The sequence below is a fragment of the Geotrypetes seraphini genome, chromosome 4 (genome assembly GCF_902459505.1).
Source record: "Geotrypetes seraphini chromosome 4, aGeoSer1.1, whole genome shotgun sequence".
Lineage (NCBI taxonomy): Eukaryota > Metazoa > Chordata > Amphibia > Gymnophiona > Dermophiidae > Geotrypetes > Geotrypetes seraphini.
In genome coordinates, this window is record NC_047087.1 from 77,210,836 (window position 1) to 77,237,134 (window position 26,299).

At 42.7% G+C, this 26,299-nt stretch overlaps 1 protein-coding gene across 5 annotated transcripts in view; it reads right to left on the reverse strand.

Moving 5' to 3' along the window:
• The window catches only part of CADM2 (cell adhesion molecule 2), a 1,574,179-nt gene that overhangs the window by 582,948 nt on the left and 964,932 nt on the right, over positions 1-26,299 (reverse strand). The window contains exon 1 of one of the 5 annotated variants that reach the window (XM_033943856.1): positions 9,372-9,599. The exons of the other annotated variants lie outside the window; for them this stretch is intronic. Within the exon in view, the coding sequence (XP_033799747.1) occupies positions 9,372-9,417 (46 nt within the window). The 5' untranslated portion in view covers positions 9,418-9,599. Of the gene's footprint in view, positions 1-9,371; positions 9,600-26,299 lie in introns of those variants that run through there. 5 annotated transcript variants of the gene reach the window in all.

Consider the following 26,299-nt stretch of genomic DNA (forward strand, 5'->3'; position numbering starts at 1 on the left):
TAAACCCACCTCTCCTCTTCACCAATTGTCTATTTCTATGAATAACACTTTCATCCTCCCTTCCTCCCTATCTCATCATCTCGAACCTCTGGGGTCATCTTTGACTCTTCCCTCATTTTCTGCTAAAATCCAACAGATCACTAAAGCAGTGGTCTTGAACTCAAACCCTTTGCAGGGCCACATTTTGGATTTGTAGGTACTTGGAGGGCCTCAGAAAAAAATAATTAATGTCATTAAAGAAATGACAATTTTGCATGAGATAAAACTCTTTATAGTTTATAAATCTTTCCTTTTGGCTAAGTCTTAATAATAATATTGTAATTTATAGCTAAAGAGACATATGATCAAGAAACTGTTTTATTTTACTTTTGTGATAATGATAAACTTAACGAGGGCCTCAAAATAGTATCTGGCGGGCCACATATGAGCCCCCGGGCTGCAAGTTTGAGACCACTGCACTAAAGCCTGTCATTATAGAGCAAGAAATTATAATCACCAAAATCTGATCCATCCTTTCTGAACACATTATCAAACCAGTGCTCACATTCTTATCATCTCACACTTAGATTACTGCAATTTGCTACTCACAGGTTAGAAAACCCCATCTTACTTAAATTGATATCTTGGATCAAAATCTACATGGCGATGTATGGATAACTTATTCATATATATTTATGTAGTCACCAGTCTGCTGAATATCGACCCCATGTGTCTAGATTTATTTTCTGTATATGCTATTTATCTGTTTTGATTCCTGCAATGTTAGGCAGTAACTAAGACACAAACGTTCAAAATTGTTCATGAAAATTTTGGCATGCACTCAATTTCATGTGCAATTTAATTGACATATGAACCGATTAGCATTGCTAATTGGGCACTAATAATCAATTATCAGTGCTAATTGGAATTAATTTAAATCTACTCGCACATCATTAGGCTCCAAGATCTGTTAATATATTTTATAAGGGGTCATGGCCATGAGAGGGACACAGGCAAATGCTGGGTGGTCCTGGAAATTGCACACAATATAATTTACTCCAAGATGTATAAATGTGTGGCTGATTTTCAGTTTTATCACTTATTCAATGTTTTTGCTGACTGATTTTTGTTAGTGACATGTATTAGTTGATTTTTGTTATACATGTTTTTAAAATTGGTTTTATTAATGCATTATTAAGAGAGTACTCCTCTCGTATGAGGAAAGACTAAAAAGGTTAAGGCTCTTCAGCTTGGAAGAGACAGGTGAAGGGAAATATGGATTGATGTCGACAAAATCCTGAGTGGAGTAGAATGTGTACAAGTGGATCGATTTTTCACTCCATCAAAAATTACAAAGACCAGAGGACACTTGATGAAATTACAGGGAAATACTTTTAAAACTAATAGGAACGCATTGTCAAAGGTTGTGGTAAAAGCGGATAGCGTAGCTGGTATTAAGAAAGGTTTGGACAATTTTCTGGAGGAAAAGTCCATAATCTGTTATTGAGAAAGACATGGGGGAAGCCACTGCTTGACCTGGATCGGTAGCATGGAATGTTGCTACTCTTTGGGTTTTTGCCAGGTACTAGTGACCTGGATTGACCATAAGAACATAAGAAGCACCATCTCCGGATCAGACCTTCAGTCCATCAAGTCCGGTGATGCGCACAATTGGAGGCCCTGCTAGGTGTACGCCTGGAGTAATTTAGTCACCCAAATCCCTCTATGCCTCTTGTAAGGAGATGTGCATCTAGTTTGCTTTTGAATCCTAGGACGGTCGATTCCGCAATAACCTCCTCTGGGAGAGCATTCCAGGTGTCAACCACTCTCTGCGTGAAGCAGAATTTCCTGATATTTGTCCTGAACTTGTCCCCCCTTAGCTTCATTCCATGTCCTCTTGTTCGTGTCAAATAATTTTTTCTGCTCTATTTTGTCGATTCCTTTCAGTATTTTGAAGGTCTCGATCTTATCCCCTCGTAGTCTCCTTTTCTCAAGGGAAAACAATCCCAGTCTCTTGAGTTGATCCTCGTATTCCAGTTTCTCCATACCCCTTACTAGCTTCGTTGCTCGTCTCTGCACCCTCTCCAGCAATTTTAAATCCTTCTTTAGGTTGGGAGACCAATGTTGGACGCAGTATTCCAAGTGGGGTCTGACCATTGCTCTATAAAGCGGCATTATGACCCTCTCCGATCTACTGATTCCCTTCTTTATCATGCCCAACATTCTATTTGCTTTCTTTACCGCAGCTGCACATTGTGCTGACGGTTTCAGGATCCTATCTATCAGTATACCCAGGTCATTTTCTTGTTCGCTCTTACCCAGAGTTGCACCTGACATTCTATACTCGTGTTCCTTATTCTTACTGCCAAATGCATTACTTTGCATTTCTCCACATTGATCTGCCATTTCTCCGCCCATTTCTCTAATTGACACAAGTCGCTCTGGAGTTCCTCGCTATCCTCCTGCGATCTGATTGCCCGGCATAGCTTTGTGTCGTCTGCAAACTTGATGATCTCACTGGATGTTCCTTCTTCCAGGTCATTGATATAAATATTAAATAGGATCGGCCCAAGTACCGAGCCCTGGGTTACACCACTAGTCACTTTCTCCCAGTCGGAGAACCTTCCATTTATGCCCACTCTCTGCTTTCTGTTCTCCAGCCATTTGCCTATCCATCTTAGTATATATCCCTCTATTCCAGGGGTGTCCAATGTCGGTCCTCGAGGGCCGCAGTCCAGTCGGGTTTTCAAGATTTCCCCAATGAATATGCATGAGATCTATTTGCATGCACTGCTTTCAATGCATATTCATTGGGGAAATCCTGAAAACCCGACTGGACTGCGGCCCTCGAGGACCGACATTGGACACCCCTGCTCTATTCCATGGGCTACTCGGCTTGATGGATCATTGGTCTGACCCAGTAAGGTTATTTTTATATTATTATAAGAATATATTACTTTGGTTCAGTTGGTTTATTCAGAAAAAATAACCTGCTTATAAATACATTAAGGGGAGATTCAGCAAAGGACACTAAGCGCATTAGCATGCACTAACTACTAAAGATGCCCATCTGAATATAATGAGCATCTTTAGCGGTTAGCATGTGCTAACACAATTAGCACCTTTTGTTGAATCTCCCCATAAATGATTAAAAGACTCTTATTAAAATGCATTGAAATTTGTAGCTGCTGCAACTTAATGAGGGATTTTACTGCATGGTAGCTTCAAATTTTATGCATCATCTTTTGGGGGCATTCCCACTCATTTTTATTCCAGTGTATCACAAACTGTGTGCCGCAGCACACTAGTGTTCCTCCTGAGATTTCAGGTGTGTCACGGCACACTGGGCAGGAGGAGAATAACCGGCACTAGCTGAATGCTGAAAGAACATAAGAACCTAAGAATTGCCGCTGCTAGGTCAGACCAGTGGTCCATCGTGCCCAGCAGTCCGCTCACGCGGCAGACCACCGTGCTCTAAATGAGTCCAGCCTCACCTGCGTACATTCCAGTTTAGCAGGAACTTGTGCAACTTTGTCTTGAATCCCTATAACAGACTCCGGAAGAGCATTCCAGTTTTCTACCACTCTCTGGGTGAAGAAGAACTTCCTTACGTTTGTACGGAATCTATCCCCTTTCAACTTTAGAGAGTGCCCTCTCGTTCTCCCTACAGTATTTTGAATGTTTCAATCATGTCCCCTCTCAGTCTCCTCTTTTCAAGGGAGAAGAGGCCCAGTTTCTCCAATCTCTCACTGTATGGCAACTCCTCCAGCCCCTTAACCATTTTAATTGCTCTTCTCTGGACCCTTTCGAGTAGTACCATGTCCTTCTTTGTGGTGAGATGCATGTCCTGTAGGCAATCAGCCGGCAATAGCACCTCTCCTTCACTCCAGCCCTCTTCCCTGCTGACACACACACCCTCCCCCCTTCGTGCATGCGTGAACATTGATATAATGACATCACCCATGCACATGATGTCATCACAGTGATGCCCGTACACTTCCTGGTGCCACTACCTTGTGTGTGTCGCCGCTTGAGAACGTTTGCAGGACTGGTTTAGATTATACTTTAGTTTCCTAACAATTACCTTGTGAAGCATTTCCAGAGTTTTGTACCATGCGTAAAAGAATTGTTCAATATAAAGGTATTTTCATGAATAAAAGCTAAAGTCTTATACAGGAGAATATGATTTGCTCTCAGTGTGATTTTATAATACTGTGTTCAGTGTCCATGTTCATCTAAGCACAGAGTATTTTTAAACCCTGAAGACAGAAGAAACTGATTGATCTTAAATGGTGCCTAGAAAATGTTTTCCCTCGCTTTCCTTATTACAGGCTACAGGGATCGGCCTACTTCCTGCTGCTACACAGCTTAGCTTGAAAAGCCTACTCAAACAGGGTCGCAAAATGATCAAAGCATCGCAGTCCAATTCCAATGCTCAGTGTTTGACATGTCTCTGAACTAAAGGAGAGCATGTCTGAGACTGAAACACAGCCCTAAAATATATTCTTGTACCTTTTCCTATTATTAATTTGGCATTTATAGTCTGGCAAACATGAGATGTTTTGCTATAAAACTTTGCAGATGACATGGAAAGATCATTGATTTGATATATTGCCTTTCTATGGTACAGCCAGAGCAATCTGAATATATTACATTACATTAGTGTCTTTTATTCCGTCAATAATTGGGGTTCTAGGCAGTAAAATTAAAAGACAGATAATTAGATGATGCATTAGGATCCAGGGATAGATTGAAAAGATCAGTTAGATCATTTGCTAGATTTAACAAATTTCCTGAATAACATGGTTTTTAATTCTTTCCTGAACGTTTTGTAGTCGGTGTTGTGATCAGCAGGTTGATGAAGTGGTGGTCTAGTTTCGCTGCTTGAGTGGCAAGTAGGCCGTTGTACATTTTCTTGCGTTATATGCCTTTGATTGGGGGGTAAGTAATGGTGCCTGTGCTCTCCTAGGTCTGAATGTGTTGTTAGGCAATCGTTCAGCTGGGTTGGTTCATCTCCATTTAGGGTTTTGAATAGTTTGCAGTAGAATTTGAAAAGTATGTATTGTGAGCTTGCCGGTGCCGGGTTTTGCAACCAGGCCCCCGACCAATGCTCACCCAACGCCGAACTCGTCGTGCCTTCAAAAGATGTTGAAGGTCCTGCTGGTTCTCATCAAAATAGAAAAGATAAACGTCAAGAACAATAAAGATTTAACTGAACTTGTGTCCAACTTTATTTCCAGAGTAGCAACTGCTACACTTTAAGTCTTTAAATTTCAAACAAATACAAAGAAAATCTGGGCTTGCAAAACATAGCCCACACACCTTTCTGGCAGGTAAGTTTAGAATGATACTATTGTAGCCTTGCCCTCACAGTCCCAAAAGGGCACAAAGTAATACGGCTACCGGAACACCCAGGGTTTCTGCTGGTTATTCCCAAGGTCTTTCAAACTCTGATGAATGTGTTGCCTAGGCCTGGCTTAACAGGCCTTCCCCAGCCAACCTAACAAACAGTTGGTGGGGGAGAGGAGTAGTTGAATCCACTTTAGCAAAAAAACTTGCCAACAAAATTGGCCCCACAATCCCTCCCTGAGGATATTATGTGGATTCTCCCCACTACTTCCTTTTCCATACATTCATTCACCAAAATAGGCAAAAAAAAAACAAAAGGAGAAAATGTACAAAAATTCAACACTTTCCTCTCTGTCACCAGCTTAAGGTTGTGCTGCAGCAGTTAGCTCAGCACTGCTCATGCTGTCAGCACTTGACTGGTGCTTCCAAACAAACTCAGAGAAAACAAGATTCCAAAAGCAAACAATCATCAAGGTAATTCAACTTAGCTTTGGTCCATCTGTATTTCATCTGGTTCTTGTGTAGTATCCATAGGTTCCACGGCTTCCTGGCAAGCTGGCTGGTTCACCCCAGGGACAGTGGTTACCTCTGCCATTTCAACATCCTTATTCAGTGGAAAGTCAGGAGCCCAGTCCCTTGAGACTGCATCCTGGGCTGACCCAGGGAAGACTGATTTGTTCTTCCTAAGCATAGCCTCTAATGCTCTGAGTTGTCCATGCCCTGACCTGAAAGGGGGAGGGCTAACCTGCTGCTTCTGCTGGCCTCTCAGTTTAGCCTTAATTGGCCCCAGCAGAGGCTCATTAGTTGCTCTCTGAGACTGATTCTTAGGCTGTCCTTTTGGATAAGTCCCCTCCCTCTGCACCAGGCTATTCTCCCACTCCTCTTCTACTCCCTGGGATTCTGTAGACTGATGTTTCCAAGGAAACTCCAACCCTGTTTGTCTATCAGAGTTCAACCTGCTGCAGTGATCAGCCCTTTTCAAGATAAGGGAAGGATTTGGAGGAGATTTAACTGTTACAAGCCTAGGCCCCCCCCCCCCCCCCCCCCGTGAAGTTACTTCCTGATTTTGAGGGGCGGGATCAAACTTAAGTTCAATATCCCCTTTGATCTGGACTGAAATATTTATCACTATTACATTTGTGATGATGATTATTAGCTCAGCAGCCCCTCTTGTGCTTATGGCATCATGAACCTTTTAATCCTCTCTCTTTAACCCATTTAGGTCAACAATTGCAGTGACAGGCCTTGAACAAGAAGACATACCAGATTAATCTGGTGTGATAATAACATTAGCTGAGCTGAGCACCTGCAGGTGAAATTTGTGTAAATGGGTTGGGGATGGGGAGGGATAAAGGGAGGTGAGGTGGGCAGTGAAGGCTATATAGGACAGTGCATATGGAAAATAAAGCAAGAATGGAAATAGAGATGTAAGAATTCTGGATTGGAGGAGCTAAATAAACAAATGGTGGGACTGATGGAAACCTTTGGCGGGCTTGAGGGATTTAGTCTATGAGGAACAGGAAAGGAGACGGTTAGATGGCACCTGTTGTAATTTCCCTCCCCCCCCCTCTTATGTATTTTGTTTTGTGTTATGGTGGATTTGGTGGTTCTTAGGGTGGCACTTACGCTTTGGGGTAGAGGGTTAGAAGGGATTTGGGGTAGGGTGGAGAGGTCGCAGCTGTGGAGTGAGGGTGGAAAATGGGGGTACTGGTCTCAGATGCGACTAGGAGATGAGAAGTTCATAAATAATTAAAATGTAGCACTTATAAGCGACACCGCTATGAGGGGTTGCCTGGCCTGATGTTACCGTGGATCTTGCTTGTATGATGTTTTAAAAGTACAAAATTAAAGGGAGCTAGTTTTGTCACCGAAGAGCTCTCTGGGATTGTGAAACCGCTTTGGGGTGTTTGATGTTTTATTTGGATTGAATTGTGAGTTAAGATGATGTGAATAGTTAATAAAGCCGCGGCCAAATAGTTGTTCCACAAATTAGTGTGAGTGTGTTTATTGGTTGTTGTTGATTATGTTATATATATTCAGGTACAAAATACCAAAAGGAGTATATTCAGGTAACAGAATGCAAATACTAATGTTAAGGACTGCGACTTTCTCCAGAACCTGCTACCTGTGCAGCTTTATAGGGTAATTACAAGATATGTAGCTAGTTGGAGTGCTTGAGGAACAGCTGCTCCCCCAAATGGATTTTGAATAAAATAGTACCTACAGTATGTGGATCAGCCCTTCAGCATCTCGATGACAATTTTATAAAATTTCTGCTGCCGCTGACATCAAAACCTGGCTATGCTTCTGGTAGTTGCAAACATGCTTAAGAAAATAACATATCACTTGGTGCATTTTTAAATAATAAATTGTATACTATTTTATTTTGACATGTTAGTTTACCAAAATGCATGCCTCATAATAATCTAGATTCAGATGTGCCCTTGAGCCAGAAAGGACATCTAATGACCACACAATGAGGGACCCCCCTCCCCTTGTGGTTTTCTTAGCAATGGTTTGCCATTGCCTACTCTTAAGACACAAAGGAATACGTAACTTCCTCAAGGTCACAAGGAACTGCCTTGGGATTTGAATCTAGACCTTCCAATTCCCAAACCTGATGCGCCAATTATTAGGTTACTCCTCTGCTCAATTACATAATAATGAGATGCAAAGTAAGCAAACCACTGCATTACACTCACGAGTAAAGATATTCAATCCACTGGTCAAGACTCATATGCCTTTCTACTAGAAAGATTATCAAATTAAATACCTAATCTTCCCATAATGCAAAATTGCTTTCAGAAAATCATGCATATCAAACTAAGCAATACCATTAAAATTCAAATAATTAGATCTATTCAATTGTTTGCTCTCTATCTCTCTCCCAATTCACTAGCTTTCTAAAGCATTTATCCAATTAGTCAGTTTTCTATACCCACATTTCCAGAATTTTAATTCAACAGTTACTAAATAATTCCAGTCCTTGTGAAAAATCATTCAGATAAAAACCAGACTCAAAGTTGCTAAGGCATTGTCTATGTAGCTACTGCTCCTGCCTTTGCCTCCCCTGCAGCCCATTGGTCAGGCATTCCTAAGGAAGCTTAGTCAGCCAATAAGGACTAAAGGTTGATGTCTCATAACCCAAACAACCCCATCATAATCACATAGCCCATTTTCCTGAGCAAAGCTCAGTGTTCTAGGTACTTCATCACATTGGTATCCTATGCTTCTGTATAAGACATGATGCCACTGTCTGGTGTATATATATACACACACCAAACAGTGGCATCATGTCTTATATAGAAGCATAGGATACCAATGTGATAAAAGGCCTCTGAAGTCCTGAATGCTCATGCACTATTATTTTTCTTTTTGATCCTTTTTGAAAGATATCAGAACCTACAAAAGAATCTGGTGGTGGTGGTGGTGGTGGTGGGGGGTTATGATGTAGAAACAGCATTCACAGATCCTAAGTGGAGGAAGGAGTAACCATGATAACCTCCACTGGTGGTCAGACTTAGGGAACACACTATGGGAGACAGGAAAAGGCTAAAGGAGGCTGAATACAGATATTATAGAAGGATATTTTCCACAAGTAGGGTGAAAATAAAGTCTGCAAGTCTACAATGAGGAAACAGCAAGAAAGTGTATTATTTCCTACTTTAGTAATTCTGTGATAAGTGAGAGACATTTCTTGGCCTTGTCAGTGTTTAATGGCATAAGTAGTAATAATTTTAGCCTATTATAATATCTAGCCAAAACACTGTAACCCAAACAGACTTTGAAGTTTCAGGTTAGTAATTCATTCTATAGCAAAACTGATAGATTCTATAAAAAACTGATAGATTTTAAAAACGTGAATTTTATCAGCACTTATCACAGAATTCTATACTACCTAAATAAGAAATACATTTAAATAGAGTTCATGTCCATGCTTCTCTGTGAATACAATATGAATGATTCTAATGCAAAAATAAGGGTGAAAGGAGATGATACATTGATCAACCAAGCCAAAAATTAGGACAAGAGTAAATGCTTACCAAGTAACATAGAGAAAAGCAGAATGACAGTGCAGTAATTGAACATTTTCTCACAGGAAACCTCACAAAGTATTTAAATGGATCTTTCAGAGTAGAGAAGAATGCAAAACCTTTAAAATTATTATCATCAAGCTTTGAAAAAAACAAAAGGACTCATTAAGTACGTTGGGTTTAGAACCTTTCAACTGTAAAGCTTTACTATTACTGTCTTCTTGTGAACCCAGCTTCCCCTGCATCTCCCTTTACTGACTTGTAATAGAATATGCAGACAGCCTATAACCTAATTGTGTACTATATAAAGACACTGCAGCTCTGCCTTCCCTACCCCCCACTGCCTCATAAACGTTAGCATTAAAAAGTTAGTTATAACTGTTTTCTATTTAAGATAAAATGTTATATTCTGCAAGGTACATCTACAGTGCATCTGATGTGTGTAATTGTAGAACAGATGACACTTACATAAGCCACTGCCCAAAGTGCTATTCTATAAGTTTGCATGTAAGTGGTACACTAAACAACTGTGAAGGGGCTGTACATATAGGAAGAACATGGTAAAACATTAAACATGGGTGTATCAACCATCAATGTGCATAGCTTATAGAATGTATGTTATGTTATGGGCATTGATTAGTTCATCTAGGTGTGACCACTTACAGCTGCCACCCAATTCGTAAACTGAAGCTCAAAGAACTTAAATCAAAATTGGCCACTCAGCAACACCTGATGGCGAAGCCAAGGTCACATTCGGTCAATGCAACCATAGCATCCTTCAAAGTCTGCAACCTGATTGCAAAGAAATGCAAACCTTTCACTGAAGGTGAATTTGTAAAAGATTGTTTTCTTGAAGCAGCTGAAAATCTTTTTGAATGATTTAAAAAGAAGAAGGAGATCATAGCTAGATGCTCTTCAAGATGAACAATTGTCAAGAAACACCATCGTGCGGCGAATAGAAAAGAAGTGTGGAGACACAACTGAACAATTGTTGGAGGATGTTTCAAATTGTATTCCTTTCTCACCCCAACTAGATGAATTTACAGACATAAGAGACATAGTCCAGTTATTAGTCTTTATCCGGATGATTTTTGAAGACTTCAGTGTTAAAGAAGAACTACTTGGAATGATTTATTTAAAAGGGAGAACTACCGGTCAGGAAATATTCAGTTATTTCCATTCTTTTGTGACAAAGTGTAATCTTCCATTGCATAGACTTATTTCCATCACTACTGATGGAACAAGAGCAATGACAGGTGAGGTTAAAGGTTTCATAGCCCTCTGTAGACAACATGACAACTTCCCAGATTTCCTGTCTTACCACTGCATCATTCACCAGCAAGTTTTGGCAAGCAAGAGACTCAATACAAAGACTGTCATGGACATCAATTTCAAAACTGTAAATTCAGTTTGTGGAAGATCACTTCAAAGATGGCTTTTCAATCTTACTCTTGATGAAGGGGCAGTGGAAATCATTTTGCACACAGATGTAAGGTGGCTAAGTAGGCACAAATTTATGCAAAGATTTCATGATTTGCTGAATGAATAAGTTTTTTGAAGGAGAGGGGAGATGACCAAGCAGAGTTGGAAGATGAGAAATGGTTAAGCGATCTGGCATTTCTCGCTAACTTTACAGGCAAACTAAGTGATATGAACCTTGAACTACAAGGTAAAAACAAATGCATTGGCGAGATGATGAGTACAGCTTCATCCTACAAGAGCAAATTTGAGCTAATGATGACTGACCTTGCAAACAACACTTTTGATCATTTTCCTAATACACAGGACCATCTGGGACAATATCCAAATTTTTTTTTTCAGAATGAGAAGTATGTGACAGAACATAAGAACATAAGAATTGCCACTGCTGAGTCAGACCAGTGGTCCATCATGCCCAGCAGCCCGCTCACGCGGCGGCCCTCTTGTCCAAGACCAGCACCCTAACTGAGACTAGCCCCAACAGCACACTTTCCTGTTCAGCAGAAACTTATCTAACTTTGTCTTGAATCCTTGGAGGGTGTTTTCCCCTAAAACAGCCTCTGGAAGAGCGTTCCAGCTTTCTACCACTCTCTGGGTGAAGAAGAACTTCCTTACGTTTGTACGGAATCTATCCCCTTTCAACTTTAGAGAGTGCCCTCTTGTTCTCCCTACCTTGAAGAGGGTGAACAACCTGTCCTTATCTACTAAGTCTATCCCCTTCAGTACCTTGAATGTTTCAATCATGTCCCCTCTCAATCTCCTCTGTTTGAGGGAGAAGAGGCCCAAGTTTCTCTAATCTTTCGCTGTACGGCAGCTCCTCCAGCCCCTTAACCATCTTAGTCGCTCTTCTCTGGACCCTTTCGAGTAGTACCGTGTCCTTCTTTATGTACGGAGACCAGTGCTGGATGCAGTACTCCAGGTGAGGGCATACCATGGCCCGGTACAGCGGCATAATAACCTTCTCTGATCTGTTCGTGATCCCCTTCTTTATCATTCCTAGCATTCTGTTTGACCTTTTTGCTGCCGACGCACATTGTGTGGATGGCTTCATCGACTTGTCGATCAGAACTCCCAAGTCCCTTTCTTGGGAGGTCTCTCCAAGTACCGCCCTGGACATCCTGTATTCGTGCATGAGATTTTTGTTACTGACATGCATCACTCTACACTTATCCACGTTGAACCTCATCTGCCATGTCAATGCCCATTCCTCGAGCTTGATTATGTCATGTTGCAGATCTTCGCAATCCCCCTGCATCTTTACTACTCTGAATAACTTTGTATCATCTGCAAATTTAATCACCTCGTTCGTCGTACCTATGTCCAGATCATTTATAAAGATGTTAAAGAGCACGGGTCCAAGCAAAGAGCCCTGTGGCACCCCACTGGTGACGCTCTTCCAGTCCAAGTATTGTCCATTTACCCCCATTCTCTGTTTCCTATGCCAAAGCCAGTTTTTAATCCACGTGAGTATTTCACCCTCAATTCCTTGGCTTGCGATTTTCCGAAGTAGTCATTCATGCGGAACCTTGTCGAACGCCTTCTGAAAATCCAGATATACAATGTTGACCGGATCGCCCTTGTCTATCTGTCTGTTTACTCCCTCAAAGAAGTGCAACAAGTTCGTCAAACACGATCTGTCTTTGCTAAAACTGTGCTGACTGGTCCTCATCAGCTCGTGTCCGTCACGGTGATCAATGATGCTGTCCTTTATCAGTGACTCTATCATCTTTCCCGGTACTGAGGTCAGACTAACTGGTCTGTAGTACCCCGGATCTCCCCTCGAACCTTTCTTGAAGATCGGTGTAACATTTGCCACCTTCCAGTCTTCCGAAATCTTTCCCGATTTGATCGACAGATTGGCTATTAGTTGAAGCAGTTCAGCTATGGTCCCTTTCAGTTCCTTGATGACTCTCGGATGGATGCCATCCGGTCCTGGGATTTATCGCTCTTAAGCCTATCAATCTGCCTACATACCTCCTCTAAACTGACCGTCAATCCTGTCAGCTTCCCGTCTTCGTTTCCAGCATATAGCCTGATGGGTTCTGGTATGCTGTGTACATCTTCTTCGGTAAATACAGATGCAAAAAATGTGTTCAGTTTGTCAGCGATTGCTTTGTCCTCCTTTAGTGCTCCCTTCATTCCATGGTCATCCAATGGTCCCACCACTTCCTTTGCGGGTCGTTTCCCCTTAATATATCGAAAGAACGGCTTGAAGTTCTTCGCCTCCTTGGCTATTTTTTCCTCGTAGTCTCTTTTGGCCCCTTTTACCGCCTTATGGCACCTGCGTTGATGTTGTTTGTGCTTGTTCTAGTTTTCATCCATTTTTTACCTTTTCCATTCCTTAAATGAAGTCTCTGATCGCTTCCTTCACCTCTACAGTGAGCCATGCCGGTTCTTTGTTCTTTTTCCTCTTGGATCCCTTGTTGATACGCGGTATATATAGATTTTGCGCCTCGGTGACTGTGTCCTTAAAAAGGGACCAAGCTTGCTCTAGCGTTTTTACAGTGCTTATCCTCTTCTTAATCTTCTTCCCTACCATGAGTCTCATCCCTTCGTAATTCCCTTTTCAGAAGTTCAGTACCGTGGCTGTTGTTTTGGACCAATGTTTCTCTCCTGTGTCTAGATCAAAGCGAATCATATTGTGATCGCTGCTTCCCAGCGTCCCTTCTACTTCTACATCATGTGCTGGTCCTCGCAGGCCATTTAAAATTAAGACCAGAATTGCATTTCCTCTAGTATTTTCCTTGACAAGTTGTTCCAGGAAGCAATCTGTTCTGTTATCCGGGAGACACCAGCAGGCAGAGAGAGAGGACACCAGTAGCAGGAGGGAGCGGAGACCAGAGTAGGAGAGCTAAGAAAGAGCAGAGCAGATAGACTGAAATGGAGGCAGCCAGATCACAGCAGAGCTTTCCAGTGTACTGCATGGACTGCCATATGTACGACTACCTCCCCTCGGGAAGGCGGGAGTACATATGCAGTCGGTGTCGGGAACTGGAGAGCCTTAAAAAGGAGGTCGGGAGACTGCAGGCCAGGGTCCAGGAGCTGGAAGGGCTGTACGCCCTAGAAGAGCCATGCCAGGCGTCTGAGGAACCAGACACAGCAAGCTCCATCGAGGATCAAGTGAGGGACCTTGAGAGATACATCGAAGAAGCCTACAGGAGGGTGGAAGAGAAGGACCAGCAGCATCACGGACAGGCGTCCCTAGATGATGAGAGCCACAGCCCACCGGTGGATGAACCTAGTGGAGAGGCCGGGTAAACAGAGGGGGCAGAGGCGAACCAGGACCCCGAGGGAGGAGCACCAAGATACACCAAGGATACGGACCTGAGGCAGAGGAGGCTACTGAGAAAGGGGAAGACTGCAATTGTTGTAGGAGACTCGATCCTGAGGGAGGTGGATAGTCATGTGGCCGGAGGGAGAGAGGACCGGCTAGTGACATGTCTCCCAGGGGCTAAGACAAAGGACATCGCCGACAGAATCGAGAGGATCCTGGACGGAGCCGAAACAGAGGAGACAGCAGTAATTATCCACGTCGGAACAAATGATGTTAGCCGGAGGAATTTCAGCATGCCTGCACTAACGGACCAGTTCAGGGTCCTGGGAAGGAAGCTGAAACGGAGGACACAGAGGATAGCCTTCTCGGAGATCCTGCCGGTCCCGAGGGCAGATGCAAGGAGGCAGGCCGAGCTCCAGGATGTGAATGCGTGGCTGAGAAAATGGTGCGAAGATGAGGGCTTCCACTTTGTGAGGAGCTGGTCGTCCTTCTGGGGAAAGAGCAAGCTCTACAGGCGGGACGGCCTGCACCTGAGCACGGCGGGAACAAGAATACTGGCAGCCAACATGAAGAAGGAGATCGAGAGGGCTTTAAACTAAGGAGAGGGGGAAAGCCGACAGCAGACCTGATGACGCTTTGGACAACGGTATCCAGAAAGGATGCTGAACGGGATGACTACTACAGGGAGGAGGACGGGAAACCGATGGAGCTCGAGATCAGACAGCGAGGGAAGCACCAGGTAACAGCAACTTGCTGTGAGGGACTTAAGCGGCAGGAGGATTCAGGGGATTCAGGGGGGCGGGGTGGAACCAGAGTGCAAGCAGAAGGCAATAAGGAGGAGCCACAAGGCAAGAGGGATCAAACCAAGGCCCAGGGGACAATAGCATGGGAGGGGGCTGGCAGGGCAGGAAATTTCCGAGGAAAAGCGGGGAAGGGGGGTGGAGGGGACACGAGGAGGCAGAAACTTGCGAGGGTAAAGGATGAGGGTAAAGCAGAGGCACAGTTAACGGGTGAACAGCCCGAAACTCAAGGGAAGGAGGTCCAGGTAAAAGCAGAGGTGAGTGACAAACGCCGGGACCTACAGTGCTTATACACGAATGCAAGAAGTCTCAGGGCCAAGATGGGTGAACTGGAAGTCATGGCCAAAGGGGAGGACCTGGATGTAATTGGAATTATGGAAACTTGGTGGACAGAGGACAATCAATGGGATGTGGCGCTGCCAGGGTACAAGCTCTACAGGAGGGACAGGATCCACAAGAAGGGGGGAGGCATAGCACTATACATAAAGGACTCTATCTACTCAGTCAGGTTGGATACGGCGACAAAGGCAGAGGGGCTGGAATCACTATGGGTCAAATTGCCGGGAACCAAAGGTGCAGACATAAAACTGGGGCTGTATTATCGTCCACCTGGTACGCCGGATGCAGTTGGACAAGACTTAGAAGCGGAACTGAAGCAGGAATGCAGTACTGGAAATGTAACAGTGATGGGGGACTTCAACTACCCGGGGATAGAATGGAGTACGGGTCACTCCAACTGCGCCAGGGAAACGGAATTTGTAGAAGCTGTGAGGGACTGCTTCATGGAACAACTAGTCAAGGAACCGACGCGAGGGGGAACTACTCTTGACCTCATCCTTAACGGATTAAGGGGGCCTGCAAGAAGGGTAGAAGTGGGAGGACCACTAGGCAACAGTGATCACAACGCAATCAGATTCACATTAGAAAGAGGGACACCCATAGTGAGGAGGACCGCATCGACTGCGCTCAACTTCAGGAAAGGGAACTATGTTGCCATGAGGGAAATGGTGGGGAGGAAGCTCAAGAACAGCTTTAGGATGGAGACTGTAGGAAGTGCCTAGACCCTATTCAGGGACACCCTGCAGGAAGCACAAAACCTGTACATCCCCAGTTTCAGGAAAGGCTGTAAGAACAAGCGGTCAAAAAGCCTGGTTTGGATGACAACTGAAGTAAAGAGGGCAATAAGTGACAAGAAAGTGTCCTTCCGGAGATGGAAAAAGGACCCAACGGAGGAAAATAACCAGAAGCACAGGAATTGCCAAAAGGAATGTCACCGAGAGGTTAGAAAAGCAAAAAGGGAATACGAGGAGGGGCTGGCCAGGGAGGCGAAAAACTTCAAGGCATTCTTCAGTTACGTAAAAGGGAAGCAACCAGCGAGAGATGAGGTGGGGCCGTTGGATGATGGAGATAGGAAAGGAGTGATTAAGGAGGACAAAGAGGTAGCTGAGAGGTTGAACACGTTCTTCTTGTCAGTCTTCACGTGCGAAGACACATCCAATATACCGGACTCAGAGGAGCTCATGAGGGGGGAACAGGCCAAAAAATTGGAGCATATAGAGGTAAGTCAGGAGGATGTCCTCAAACAGATAGACAGGCTAAAAAGTGGCAAATCACCGGGACCGGACGGGATCCACCCAAGGGTTCTAAAGGAACTAAGACAGGAAATAGCGGGCACAATCCAGCATGTTTGCAACCTATCCCTGAGAACAGGAGAGGTGCCAGAGGACTGGAAACTGGCGAATGTCACACCTATCTTTAAGAAGGGATCAAGGGGTGACCCCTGGAACTACAGGCCGGTGAGCCTGACTTCAGTTATAGGGAAGATGGTGGAAGCGATGATCAAGGACATTTGCGAACACATCGAGAAAAATGACTTACTGCGAACAAGCCAGCAAGGATTCTGTAAGGGAAGGTCATGCCTTACGAACCTACTGTACTTCTTTGAGGGAATAAGCAGTCAGGTGGACAAAGGGGAACCCATGGACATCATTTACCTCAATTTTCAAAAGGCTTTTGACAAGATGCCACATGAAAGGCTGCTTAAGAAGCTGTGGAACCACGGGGTTGGCGGGGATGTACACAGATGGATCAAGCACTGGCTGTCGGGTAGACTGCAGAGGGTCGGAGTGAAGGGCCAATTTTCTGACTGGCGGGGAGTCACGAGCGGTGTGCCGCAGGGATCGGTGCTGGGGCCGCTACTCTTCAACATATTTATCAATGACCTGGAAACGGAGGCAAAATGCGAGGTTATAAAATTTGCGGACGATACCAAACTCTGCGGCAGAGTTAGGACTAGGGAGGAGTGTGAGGACCTGCAAAGGGACCTGTACAAGCTGGAAGACTAGGCAAACAAATGGCAAATGCGCTTTAACGTTGAGAAATGCAAGGTCATGCATATAGGAAATAAGAACCCTTTGTTCAACTACAAAAAGGGGGGGCACTGCTGAGAGACAGCGGACTTGAGAGAGACTTGGGTGTGCTAGTGGATGCATCAATGAAGCCATCCGCACAGTGTGCAGCAGCAGCGAAAAAAGCCTACAGGATGCTGGGCATCATAAAGAAGGGTATCACAACCAGGACGCGGGAAGTCATCATGCCACTATATCGGGCGATGGTGCGCCCGCATCTGGAATACTGCGTTCAGTATTGGTTGCCGCACCTCAAGAAGGACATGGAGGTACTTGAGAGAGTCCAAAGGAGAGCAACGAAGCTGGTAAGAGGGCTGGAAAACTGCCCATACGCCGAGAGGCTGGATAAGCTGGGTCTCTTCTCTCTGGAAAAGAGGAGGCTCAGGGGTGATATGATAGAGACCTTCAAAATCCTGAGAGGCATAGAGAGGGTGGATAGGGACAGGTTCTTCAGAATGAGAGGGACAACGGGTACGAGGGGGCACTCGGAGAAACTGAAGGGGGATAGGTTCAAGACAAATGCAAGGAAGTTTTTCTTCACCCAAAGGGTCGTGGACACATGGAATGCGCTCCCGGAGGAAGTGATCAGGCAGAATACAGTACAGGGATTCAAACAGGGATTGGACGGATTCCTGAGGGACAAAGGGATCGTAGGGTACTGAAAGGGGTGCAGGGACAAAGGGTCAAGAATTGGATGGGAAGATAGGACTTCGATGAGAAACCAAGGGGTGATTCAGACAGGTCATGACCTGTTGGGCTGCCGCAGGAGCGGACTGCTGGGCGTGATGGACCTGTGGTCTGACCCAGCAGAGGCACTACTTATGTTCTTAATTCGAAAATAGATTCCGTGTCTTCCAAAAAATTGTTTCAGTTGTGTATTATAGTTGTGGAGTATTTGTCATACTCATTCAAAGGTAGATGTGGACATTAAAGAAACTGCAGCTGCTATCATGAACAAGCCATCTCTTGAAAACAAAATATTAACCCTTAAAAATAACATTTTTCTCAAGACCCATGCTGAGCAAGAATCATTTTGTAAGCTACTGCCTAGAGATAAATTTCCTAACTTGAGAAGATGCAGTGAATCTGTACACTCCTGTTTCGGTTCAACTTATTTGTGTGAATCTATGTTTTCCCATCTGAAAATGACAAAGAGTGTACAACGTTCCAACATGACAGATGAACATCTCCAGGATTCTCTGAGACTGGCCCTCATGCAATATTCACCCAACTTCAAAAAGTTTGTAGATGAAATGCAAGCTCAGACGTCTTACTAATGAGCAAGAACAAAATATTAAAGATTGTGCAAGACCAGCCTGAATCAATACTCGACCTAAATTTAACACAAATTACTCAATAAAAGTTAAAAGAAAGTTATTAATACAGTTAAAAAATGTTATTACTCAATAAAACTTTTAAGAAAAAAAAATGTACTTTCCATTTCCCCTCGCAGTTCTTACTGGATATTCATCTCTCTGTTTTGTTTTTGCTTAATTTACTTAACAGCTGATCACATCCATGTAAATGACAGAAGGTTCATTAAAAAATGGGGGGGATCCTCCAACTTTATTTGGTTAAAATTTAATTTGAAACTTAATTTTCATGGTGGTAGATTACTGGCACTTTTGGCTGGATAAAGTAGATCACTGTTTGAAGGTGGACATGCCTGGTCTACATAGAAGAAGAAAATAAAGATGTAAGGAGAATAGAAAAGCTTACAATGAAAGAATGCTTCTCTCAAGGTAGCTAACCCTTGGACAATGAGCCTGTAGAAAGTACATTTATCAAAGATCACCTAGGTTAACTATGTGGCTAGATTGAAGATGCACACGTATATCAATTTGGGAGCTGCCATAAATGTACATGCATATATCTGTGCAACTGTATGCAGTTGCAATTCAGCATCCCCTCCCCCCCCCCAAAAAAAAAAAAAAGCCTACATGTGTATTGTATAAACATGTGTTCTGTTTTGTCATTGCACATATTTTCTTATGTGTGCTTTGTGGGGTAATTTTACTGAAGCCTTATGATACAAGTAAAACTTGTAATCTATATGGTCTGATAAACTATTAACAATTTGATTAATATACATGAAAAAAATTCTAAATCAAGTAGGGGATAATTTTTTTAATGAGCCACCTAGATTACCCCCTCTTTTACAAAAGTCAGGAGCGCGAGCCGGCACAGTAAATGCTCAGACACCCATAGGAACTGAATGGGCATCAGAGCATTTGCCACACAGCACTCGGCTGCACAGCTTTGTACAATGATTCTAGTGTGACAGTAGTCCTGATTCTATAAATGGTGCCGGTAGGCACCTAGGAATACCTAGCAGATCTCCACACAGAACCTAAACTTTTTTAATTGGTTTAAATGGTATGATAGTTGAAAACACCATTAAAAACCAATTAAAAAGCATTTAAGGCCTGCATAGAAATTGGCACAGCGCCTACAGACGCTTAAATGAAAAGTAGACATGGTTAAGGGCAGAATTTGGGCATGGAAAGCATTAGGCACCAGTAGGTACTAGGTACCTGTGTTAGGCACTGGTATTTTAGGCCAGAAACACTCTGGTCTAAAATATCTGTAGCTAAGTTGTAGATGGTTACTGGTGACTAACTCAATTTAGTGCCGGTAAGCGTAATTCTGTAAACAACACCTAAATTTGAGTGTCATACGGTAGGCACTATTTCCCTAGGCACCTACCAATTTAAGCTCCTTTTAAAGAATCAGGCCTCATCCCCCCCATCCCAATCAGGATTGAGGGCACTTAGGCCCTGTTTTACAAAGCCGCAGTAGTGGCTGCTGCGCGGTAAAGGCCCCAAAGCCCATAGAGATTTAAAGAGCTTCGGGGCTGTTGCCTTGCGGCAGCCACTAGTGCGGCTTTGTAAAACAGGCCCTTAATCTTTTTAATGTGGGTTGCAGTCAACATTCAGCTAGGACCTAAGGCCTGGATTCTATGAACAGTGCCAGTATTGATGGTGAAGACGTGGTACTATGGCTCAAATAGCAGGTTATAGTAAAACTCTCTATGTCTGGAGGGTGTATAGGAAGCAATTTGTTGGTATGTGCAAACAAAGAAAATATAGATATTTTCATATGTAAGAAAGTATGTAGCAAGCAGATGACCAAGAAACTGTGAATGAGCAATGAGGGTGAAAAAGAAAAAAAAAATATGTGAATCCTTGCTGGGTTATTAATGGAACTCAGGTAAAAAAAGTTGAATTGAATATAAGATCTTGTAATATAATTGACTTTTACAGAGGCAGAGATCTCAAAGTTTGCCTTTCATCCAAAAAAACTCCCCCCCCCCATCCCTTTTATTTCCTATTCTTAGCTCTGGGTATATTACCTGAGCCCAAGTTTCCTGTCTTTGTTCTCTGTCACTTCCTCTTTTGCTCTCATAACATTTTATAAGCACATAAGCATTGCCTCTGCCGAGTCAGACCATAGGTCCATCATGCCCAGCAGTCCGCTCCTGCGGCGGCCCCCCAGGTCAATGACCTGTAGTGATCTATTACTCAAGAGCATTTTGACTTGTATAGTAACCCTCTAATTGTACCCCTGGATTCCCTTACCCTTTAGGAACTCGTCCAATCCCTTTTTGAAACCCCAAACTGTACTCTGCTCAACTACCCCATCTGTATTTAGTTAGATTTTAAAATTAAAAGCCTTGCTTATTTGATATTTCCTTCTTATAATAGTTATATAGGATTGTATTGTGTGGTGTGTGCCTGGAGATCCCAGACTGAGTGCTTGTGTGTCGATTTGGAAATATTGTGGGCAGCATTTAAGCAGGTATTGTGTTATAAAGATAAATGCTTTTCTCAAATTTTAGAAAGGTATGTGTAAAAAACAGTTTTACAAAGGCTTTTATAATCTTTGCTACACAGACCTGACTTCTGGTTGACTTTTGATAGACATTGAATTAATTTTTTTAATTGGAAATGCCTACACTTGTATAAACTTTTGATTTTGGGTATCTTTGTTGGGCAGGGGCTGCAGCTTCCCTTGCTCACTGGCTGCCTTAAAATGGCTGCCAATCATGTGTCATTGTGGTAAGAGCGGATAACGTAGCTGGGACAATTTCCTGGAGAAAAAGTCCATAGTCTGTTATTGAGAAAGACATGGGGCAAGCCACTGCTTGCTCTGGATCGGAAGCATGGAATGTTGCTTCTCTTTGGGTTTTGGCCAGGTACTAGTGACCTGGATTGGCCACCATGAAAATGTTCTACTGGGCTTGATTAAACTTTGGTCTGACCCAGTAAGGCTATTCTTATGGTCTTATGCATCGGCACCATTTAGAGAATCGTGGTTGTTTTTAAAAGAGGCACCTGAAATGTAGACCAGAATTTTACAGGCCTACATTTAAGGCACCTATCTTGCACCTACAGAAGTACCTAGGGTCACCTAAGGATGTCTAAGGCCTCTTCCAGTGGAAACCATGTCCACGCTGGCCTCAGTTGTCCTTAGGCATGCCTAGATGTTTCCACAGGTGTGTGAATGGCGCCTTCAAACATAGGCACCATTTGCTACATTGATTGCTGAAAAAAGTATGTTCTGATTGTTTAGACCAATGTTCTTCAACTTTTTTACACCTATGGACCGGCAGAAATAAAATAATTATTTTGTGGACCGGCATCGGTCCGCAGACTGGCGGTTGAAGAATACTGAGCTAAGTCGTGGGCCAGACCCTGCCCATCTCTACCCAATCTCCACCCCAGACCCTACCCCCATAGTCCTAATTGTAACACTATTTTTTCCATTCATTTTTCATATATACACACACAATATAATCTTATTAACAACACATCGATCGCACCGCAGACCGGCAGTTGAAGAACACAGTTTTGGGCCTGATGCACATGCCGGCCCTGTGGACTGGCAGGAAATTTCTGTGGACCGGCACTGGTCCATGGACCGGTGGTTGAAGAACACTGGTTTAGACGACAGACAGTAGGACACTTCCACTGCCTAACTTCGGGACACCATTACTACAATCTGGGTCTAAGTGTAATTATAGGGGTCCAGGCTGAATATTGGCTATAATCTACATAAGTTCGGGTGGTCAGTGTAGTTTCATTTAGCCCCAGATATTGCATGCTGATATCTAGACATGCTAGAGAAAGGCCCCCCTCTGTGTATTTACTCCTTATCTGGAGAAGTGGTAAACACATATGTATATGTCTGCCAGGATAAAGTTTTAAGTTAAAGTTTATTTATGGTTTGATATACCGACCATCACATGTATCTGAACGGTTTACAATATAAAAAATTAGAAAAATGTAATAAAATTTAAGATTTAGTTAAAATAAAATAAAAGGGGGGGGAGGTAAAACAAGAACAACAAAAAATTCAAACAATATACCACTCCACTATCCTGTCAAGCTGCCACTCTTTGATGAAAGAAAAAGCTTCAGGTCATACAGTAGGTAAGACTATGCAAGCTCTACCTCCACTGCCTACATCATCACCATAAAAAAAACTTTCATCAAGAGTGCAAGTTCTAATGAAAAAATGTTTGGAACAGGATATTAAACCACAAAAACTTCAATCTAATTTTAAACCACCTCTTACTGCCAAACATTTTTCAATTCATTCACAAAAAACAAAGCCAACATTTCACGGTACACAGAGCGCTTCTTCAGGGCAAAACTGACTTTACCATCCTCAAAGTAGCATGTAGCGTAGTTTTCTAATCCTTCTGTTGTCTGCCAGGATATACATGAACTAGTTATATTTTATATCATCCATATACAAACCCCAAACACCATCCAATCAAGAAATGTCTGCTTTATACATGTAGAAAAAAAACATACATAGGATTAAACCCTAATTTGGTATAACACATTTTCTATATGTAAAACTGGGTTTATTTATTATTCTCTACATCATATATTGTTGGGAGGGGCTTAAACAACCTGGGCCAATCATAGCCTTAGTTTGCACCAGGGAAGGGAAGGCCCACCATTTTGAAGAGGCAGACCTGCTGGCTGGAGGGAGTAGGCATCCGTCCGGCCAGCCATCATAATAACGTAAGGGGGAGGGAACGGGGGTTTGTCAGGCACGGGGAGGGGGGTGTTGCATTGTGGCAGGAGGTAGTTGGTATCTCTCCCGCTGCTGGGGGAGTGTCATGGGGGAGGTTGCTTAGCAGTGAGAGGGACATCTCTCCTGCTGCCGGGGGGTGTTGGGGTGTGTGTTGTTTGATGGTGGGAGGGAGTGGGCATCTCTCTCGCTACTGTGGGGGGGAGGTGGCAGGAGGGAATGGGCATCTCTCCTGCTGCTGGGGGGGTTTACTTGACTTTGGTGGCGGGAAGAAGTGGGCATCTCTCTTGCCAATCTTCGATTTTTCTTTTTTTTTGTGTGTGTGCTTTCATTCTGCGCATGTGCTTATTACTATTACCATCACTATTTCTATCACCTGCAAATTTAGCAAACCTTCACTACTCTCCGCCAACCTCATTTGTATGTACGTTTTTTGGAGAATGACTCGCCTTTTTGAAATTGCTACAATAACGACTTCAACAGTGGCCCATCGGTTTTTTAATGCAGAGTTTTGAGAATCTAGCCCTCAATAAATTGCTATTTATTTATAGATACTAATTTTGAATAGAAAACAAAAGACAATTAAACTAACCTATTTGGGGGGGGGGGGAATTCATCAAAGGGCTCTACCATGTTAGCACACACTAACGATTAGCACGTGCTAAATGCTAAAGACGCCTATATGAATATGAGTGTCATTAGCATTTAGAACATGCTTATGCAGTAGCGACCTTTGATGGATTCTTGCCTTAATGTCAAAAATAAAAGCTAGAATGTTCCAATTTCAAGTTGACAAAAAAAGAGAGAGAGAAAAGAAGGTAGATGAATATGTGATAAAGATTCTGAATAAGGCAGAAGCCAACATGAAATATGATTTATAAGCAAAAAAGATGGGCTGATTTATAAAAAATAAAGAAATAAGGTCAAAATCATAAAAAAAAAGAAATAAAACACCTTACTTAAACAACAACAAAAAACAAGGATACAAATGAACTAAAGTTCAATTTGATGTGCCAGTTTTGCCTTATTCTTTATTTTGTGCTTTTGAACTACACATAAACTTCTAAGAAAGCTATTTTCAAAAGAGTTTGGCATAAGCACAGAAAGGGAGAAAGCCTTTTGAGGAAACGGCAAGAACAAACAACTTTTCAGAGACAGTCATGAGCTCCTGTACGAAGCTCATCCAGGTTTTGATATGATCATGTCTTCCTACTTATAAATGTGTTTCCAACAGACCTGGATCAAACCAATATTCCAATAATGTCTCAGTCTGATAATGGGACATTTTTATATTTACAGTGAAGCAGTAATACTTTAAAGTTCTGCAATTAGAGATTTTTAGTGCGGTACGTAAACAAGAAAGCACAAGGAGTCTTCAAGTTCTGAGCAGTCAAACTTCCATTTATTGAAGGACCCAACGTGGTCCATGTTTCAGCGTATCCACCTGCATCAGGGGTCATTCAGAGTAATCCAAAGAACAATGGAAAGATAGCCAAACAGATGACATTAAATATTGACTCTCTCAACATTCAGTATCCAAGGTATAGCAAGAGTGAAGTTACATCTGCGTATTAACAGCTACTATTGGGTCTTTCAATAAATGGAAGTTTGATTGCTCAGAACTTGAAGGCCTCTTGTGCTTCTTGGTTGTTTTGTACTTTGACTCTCTCTCTCTATTTTGAATATCCCAACAATGAAATGACCCATACAGACGGTTATATCCTGTGCCAAAACAAGTTTGAAGACATGCACAGCTAATAAGTAGCCAAACATTTTGTCTAAAATCACTGGGCACTTCTGAGTCAAGCAATAGAATGGACTAATTTGGTTTTTCACTTCAAACAAAGCTGAGATGTTTGTTCATATTTCAGTGCTATAAAAAGTATGATTTTGAACCCATACACTGTAATGTTTGAAGACTGACACACCTATTGGCTGTCTCTATATTATCAACTACTGGTTTGATACAGGGTTTTATATCACCTACTAATCAGAGAAAGGCAGAATTTATCAAGAATGAAAAATGTCACTTTACATCATATACAGTGCATTATCTCACATAGTCCAGGGCTGAGAAATGTGAAGTTAAGCTATGCAGTTCTATCTCTCCTAATCAACATAAGATCATGTCTCACAGCTGAAGGAATATCTCCTGCAGCATCAATTTAATAATGTACTCTCTCAGAGCACAAGGCAAACCACTCAGTTTTATAATCTGATCCTAAATATCAAATTCTTATTAAAAAAAATGCATTTCATAACATCTTCTAATACCTTACTTGAGTAGTCTTAAAATTCTGTTGGCAGAGTCTATGTTTAATCTGGTCATTTGGATAACTTTATATTTAACCTGGGCCTGATTTGTTAAGATTTTCCCCCCACCCCTCTCATAAACAAAGAGATAGATGGGATAGTTAAAAAAAAACAAAAAACTCTTTTGTATATATGTGGCCAAAGAATCAGGAAAAGACCTGATATGAAATTCAGAAAGCTGCAAAAGTATGTGTGTTGACATGATAACATGTACTAAGGCCACATTCCATGCAAATTCCATTTTTTTTCTGGTCATGCACTAATGTTATTATTAGCATAAAGAAATTATTGTAGGAGCACTTAGGCCCAAATTCTGTAGCCGGCGCCTAATGTTAGGCACCTATTTCAGAGCACCCAACTAGATAGGCGCCTATTTAAATTGACTAACAAGCTCAATTAAGCATCTTAATCAGCAATGATTGAAATGTAGGCGCCTATCAATTAAGAGCGATTCTGCAATAAGGCGCCTCTAAAAATTTAGGCGGCTTTAAAAAAACAGGCGCTATGCAATGTTAGGCGTGGGCGTGGCTATGTGTTAGGCGCCTTGTTGCAGAATCGCTGCTCTTAAGCGTGCATAAGCGCTGACATAGGCGCCTAACTTTTAGTTGTACCTAGAGC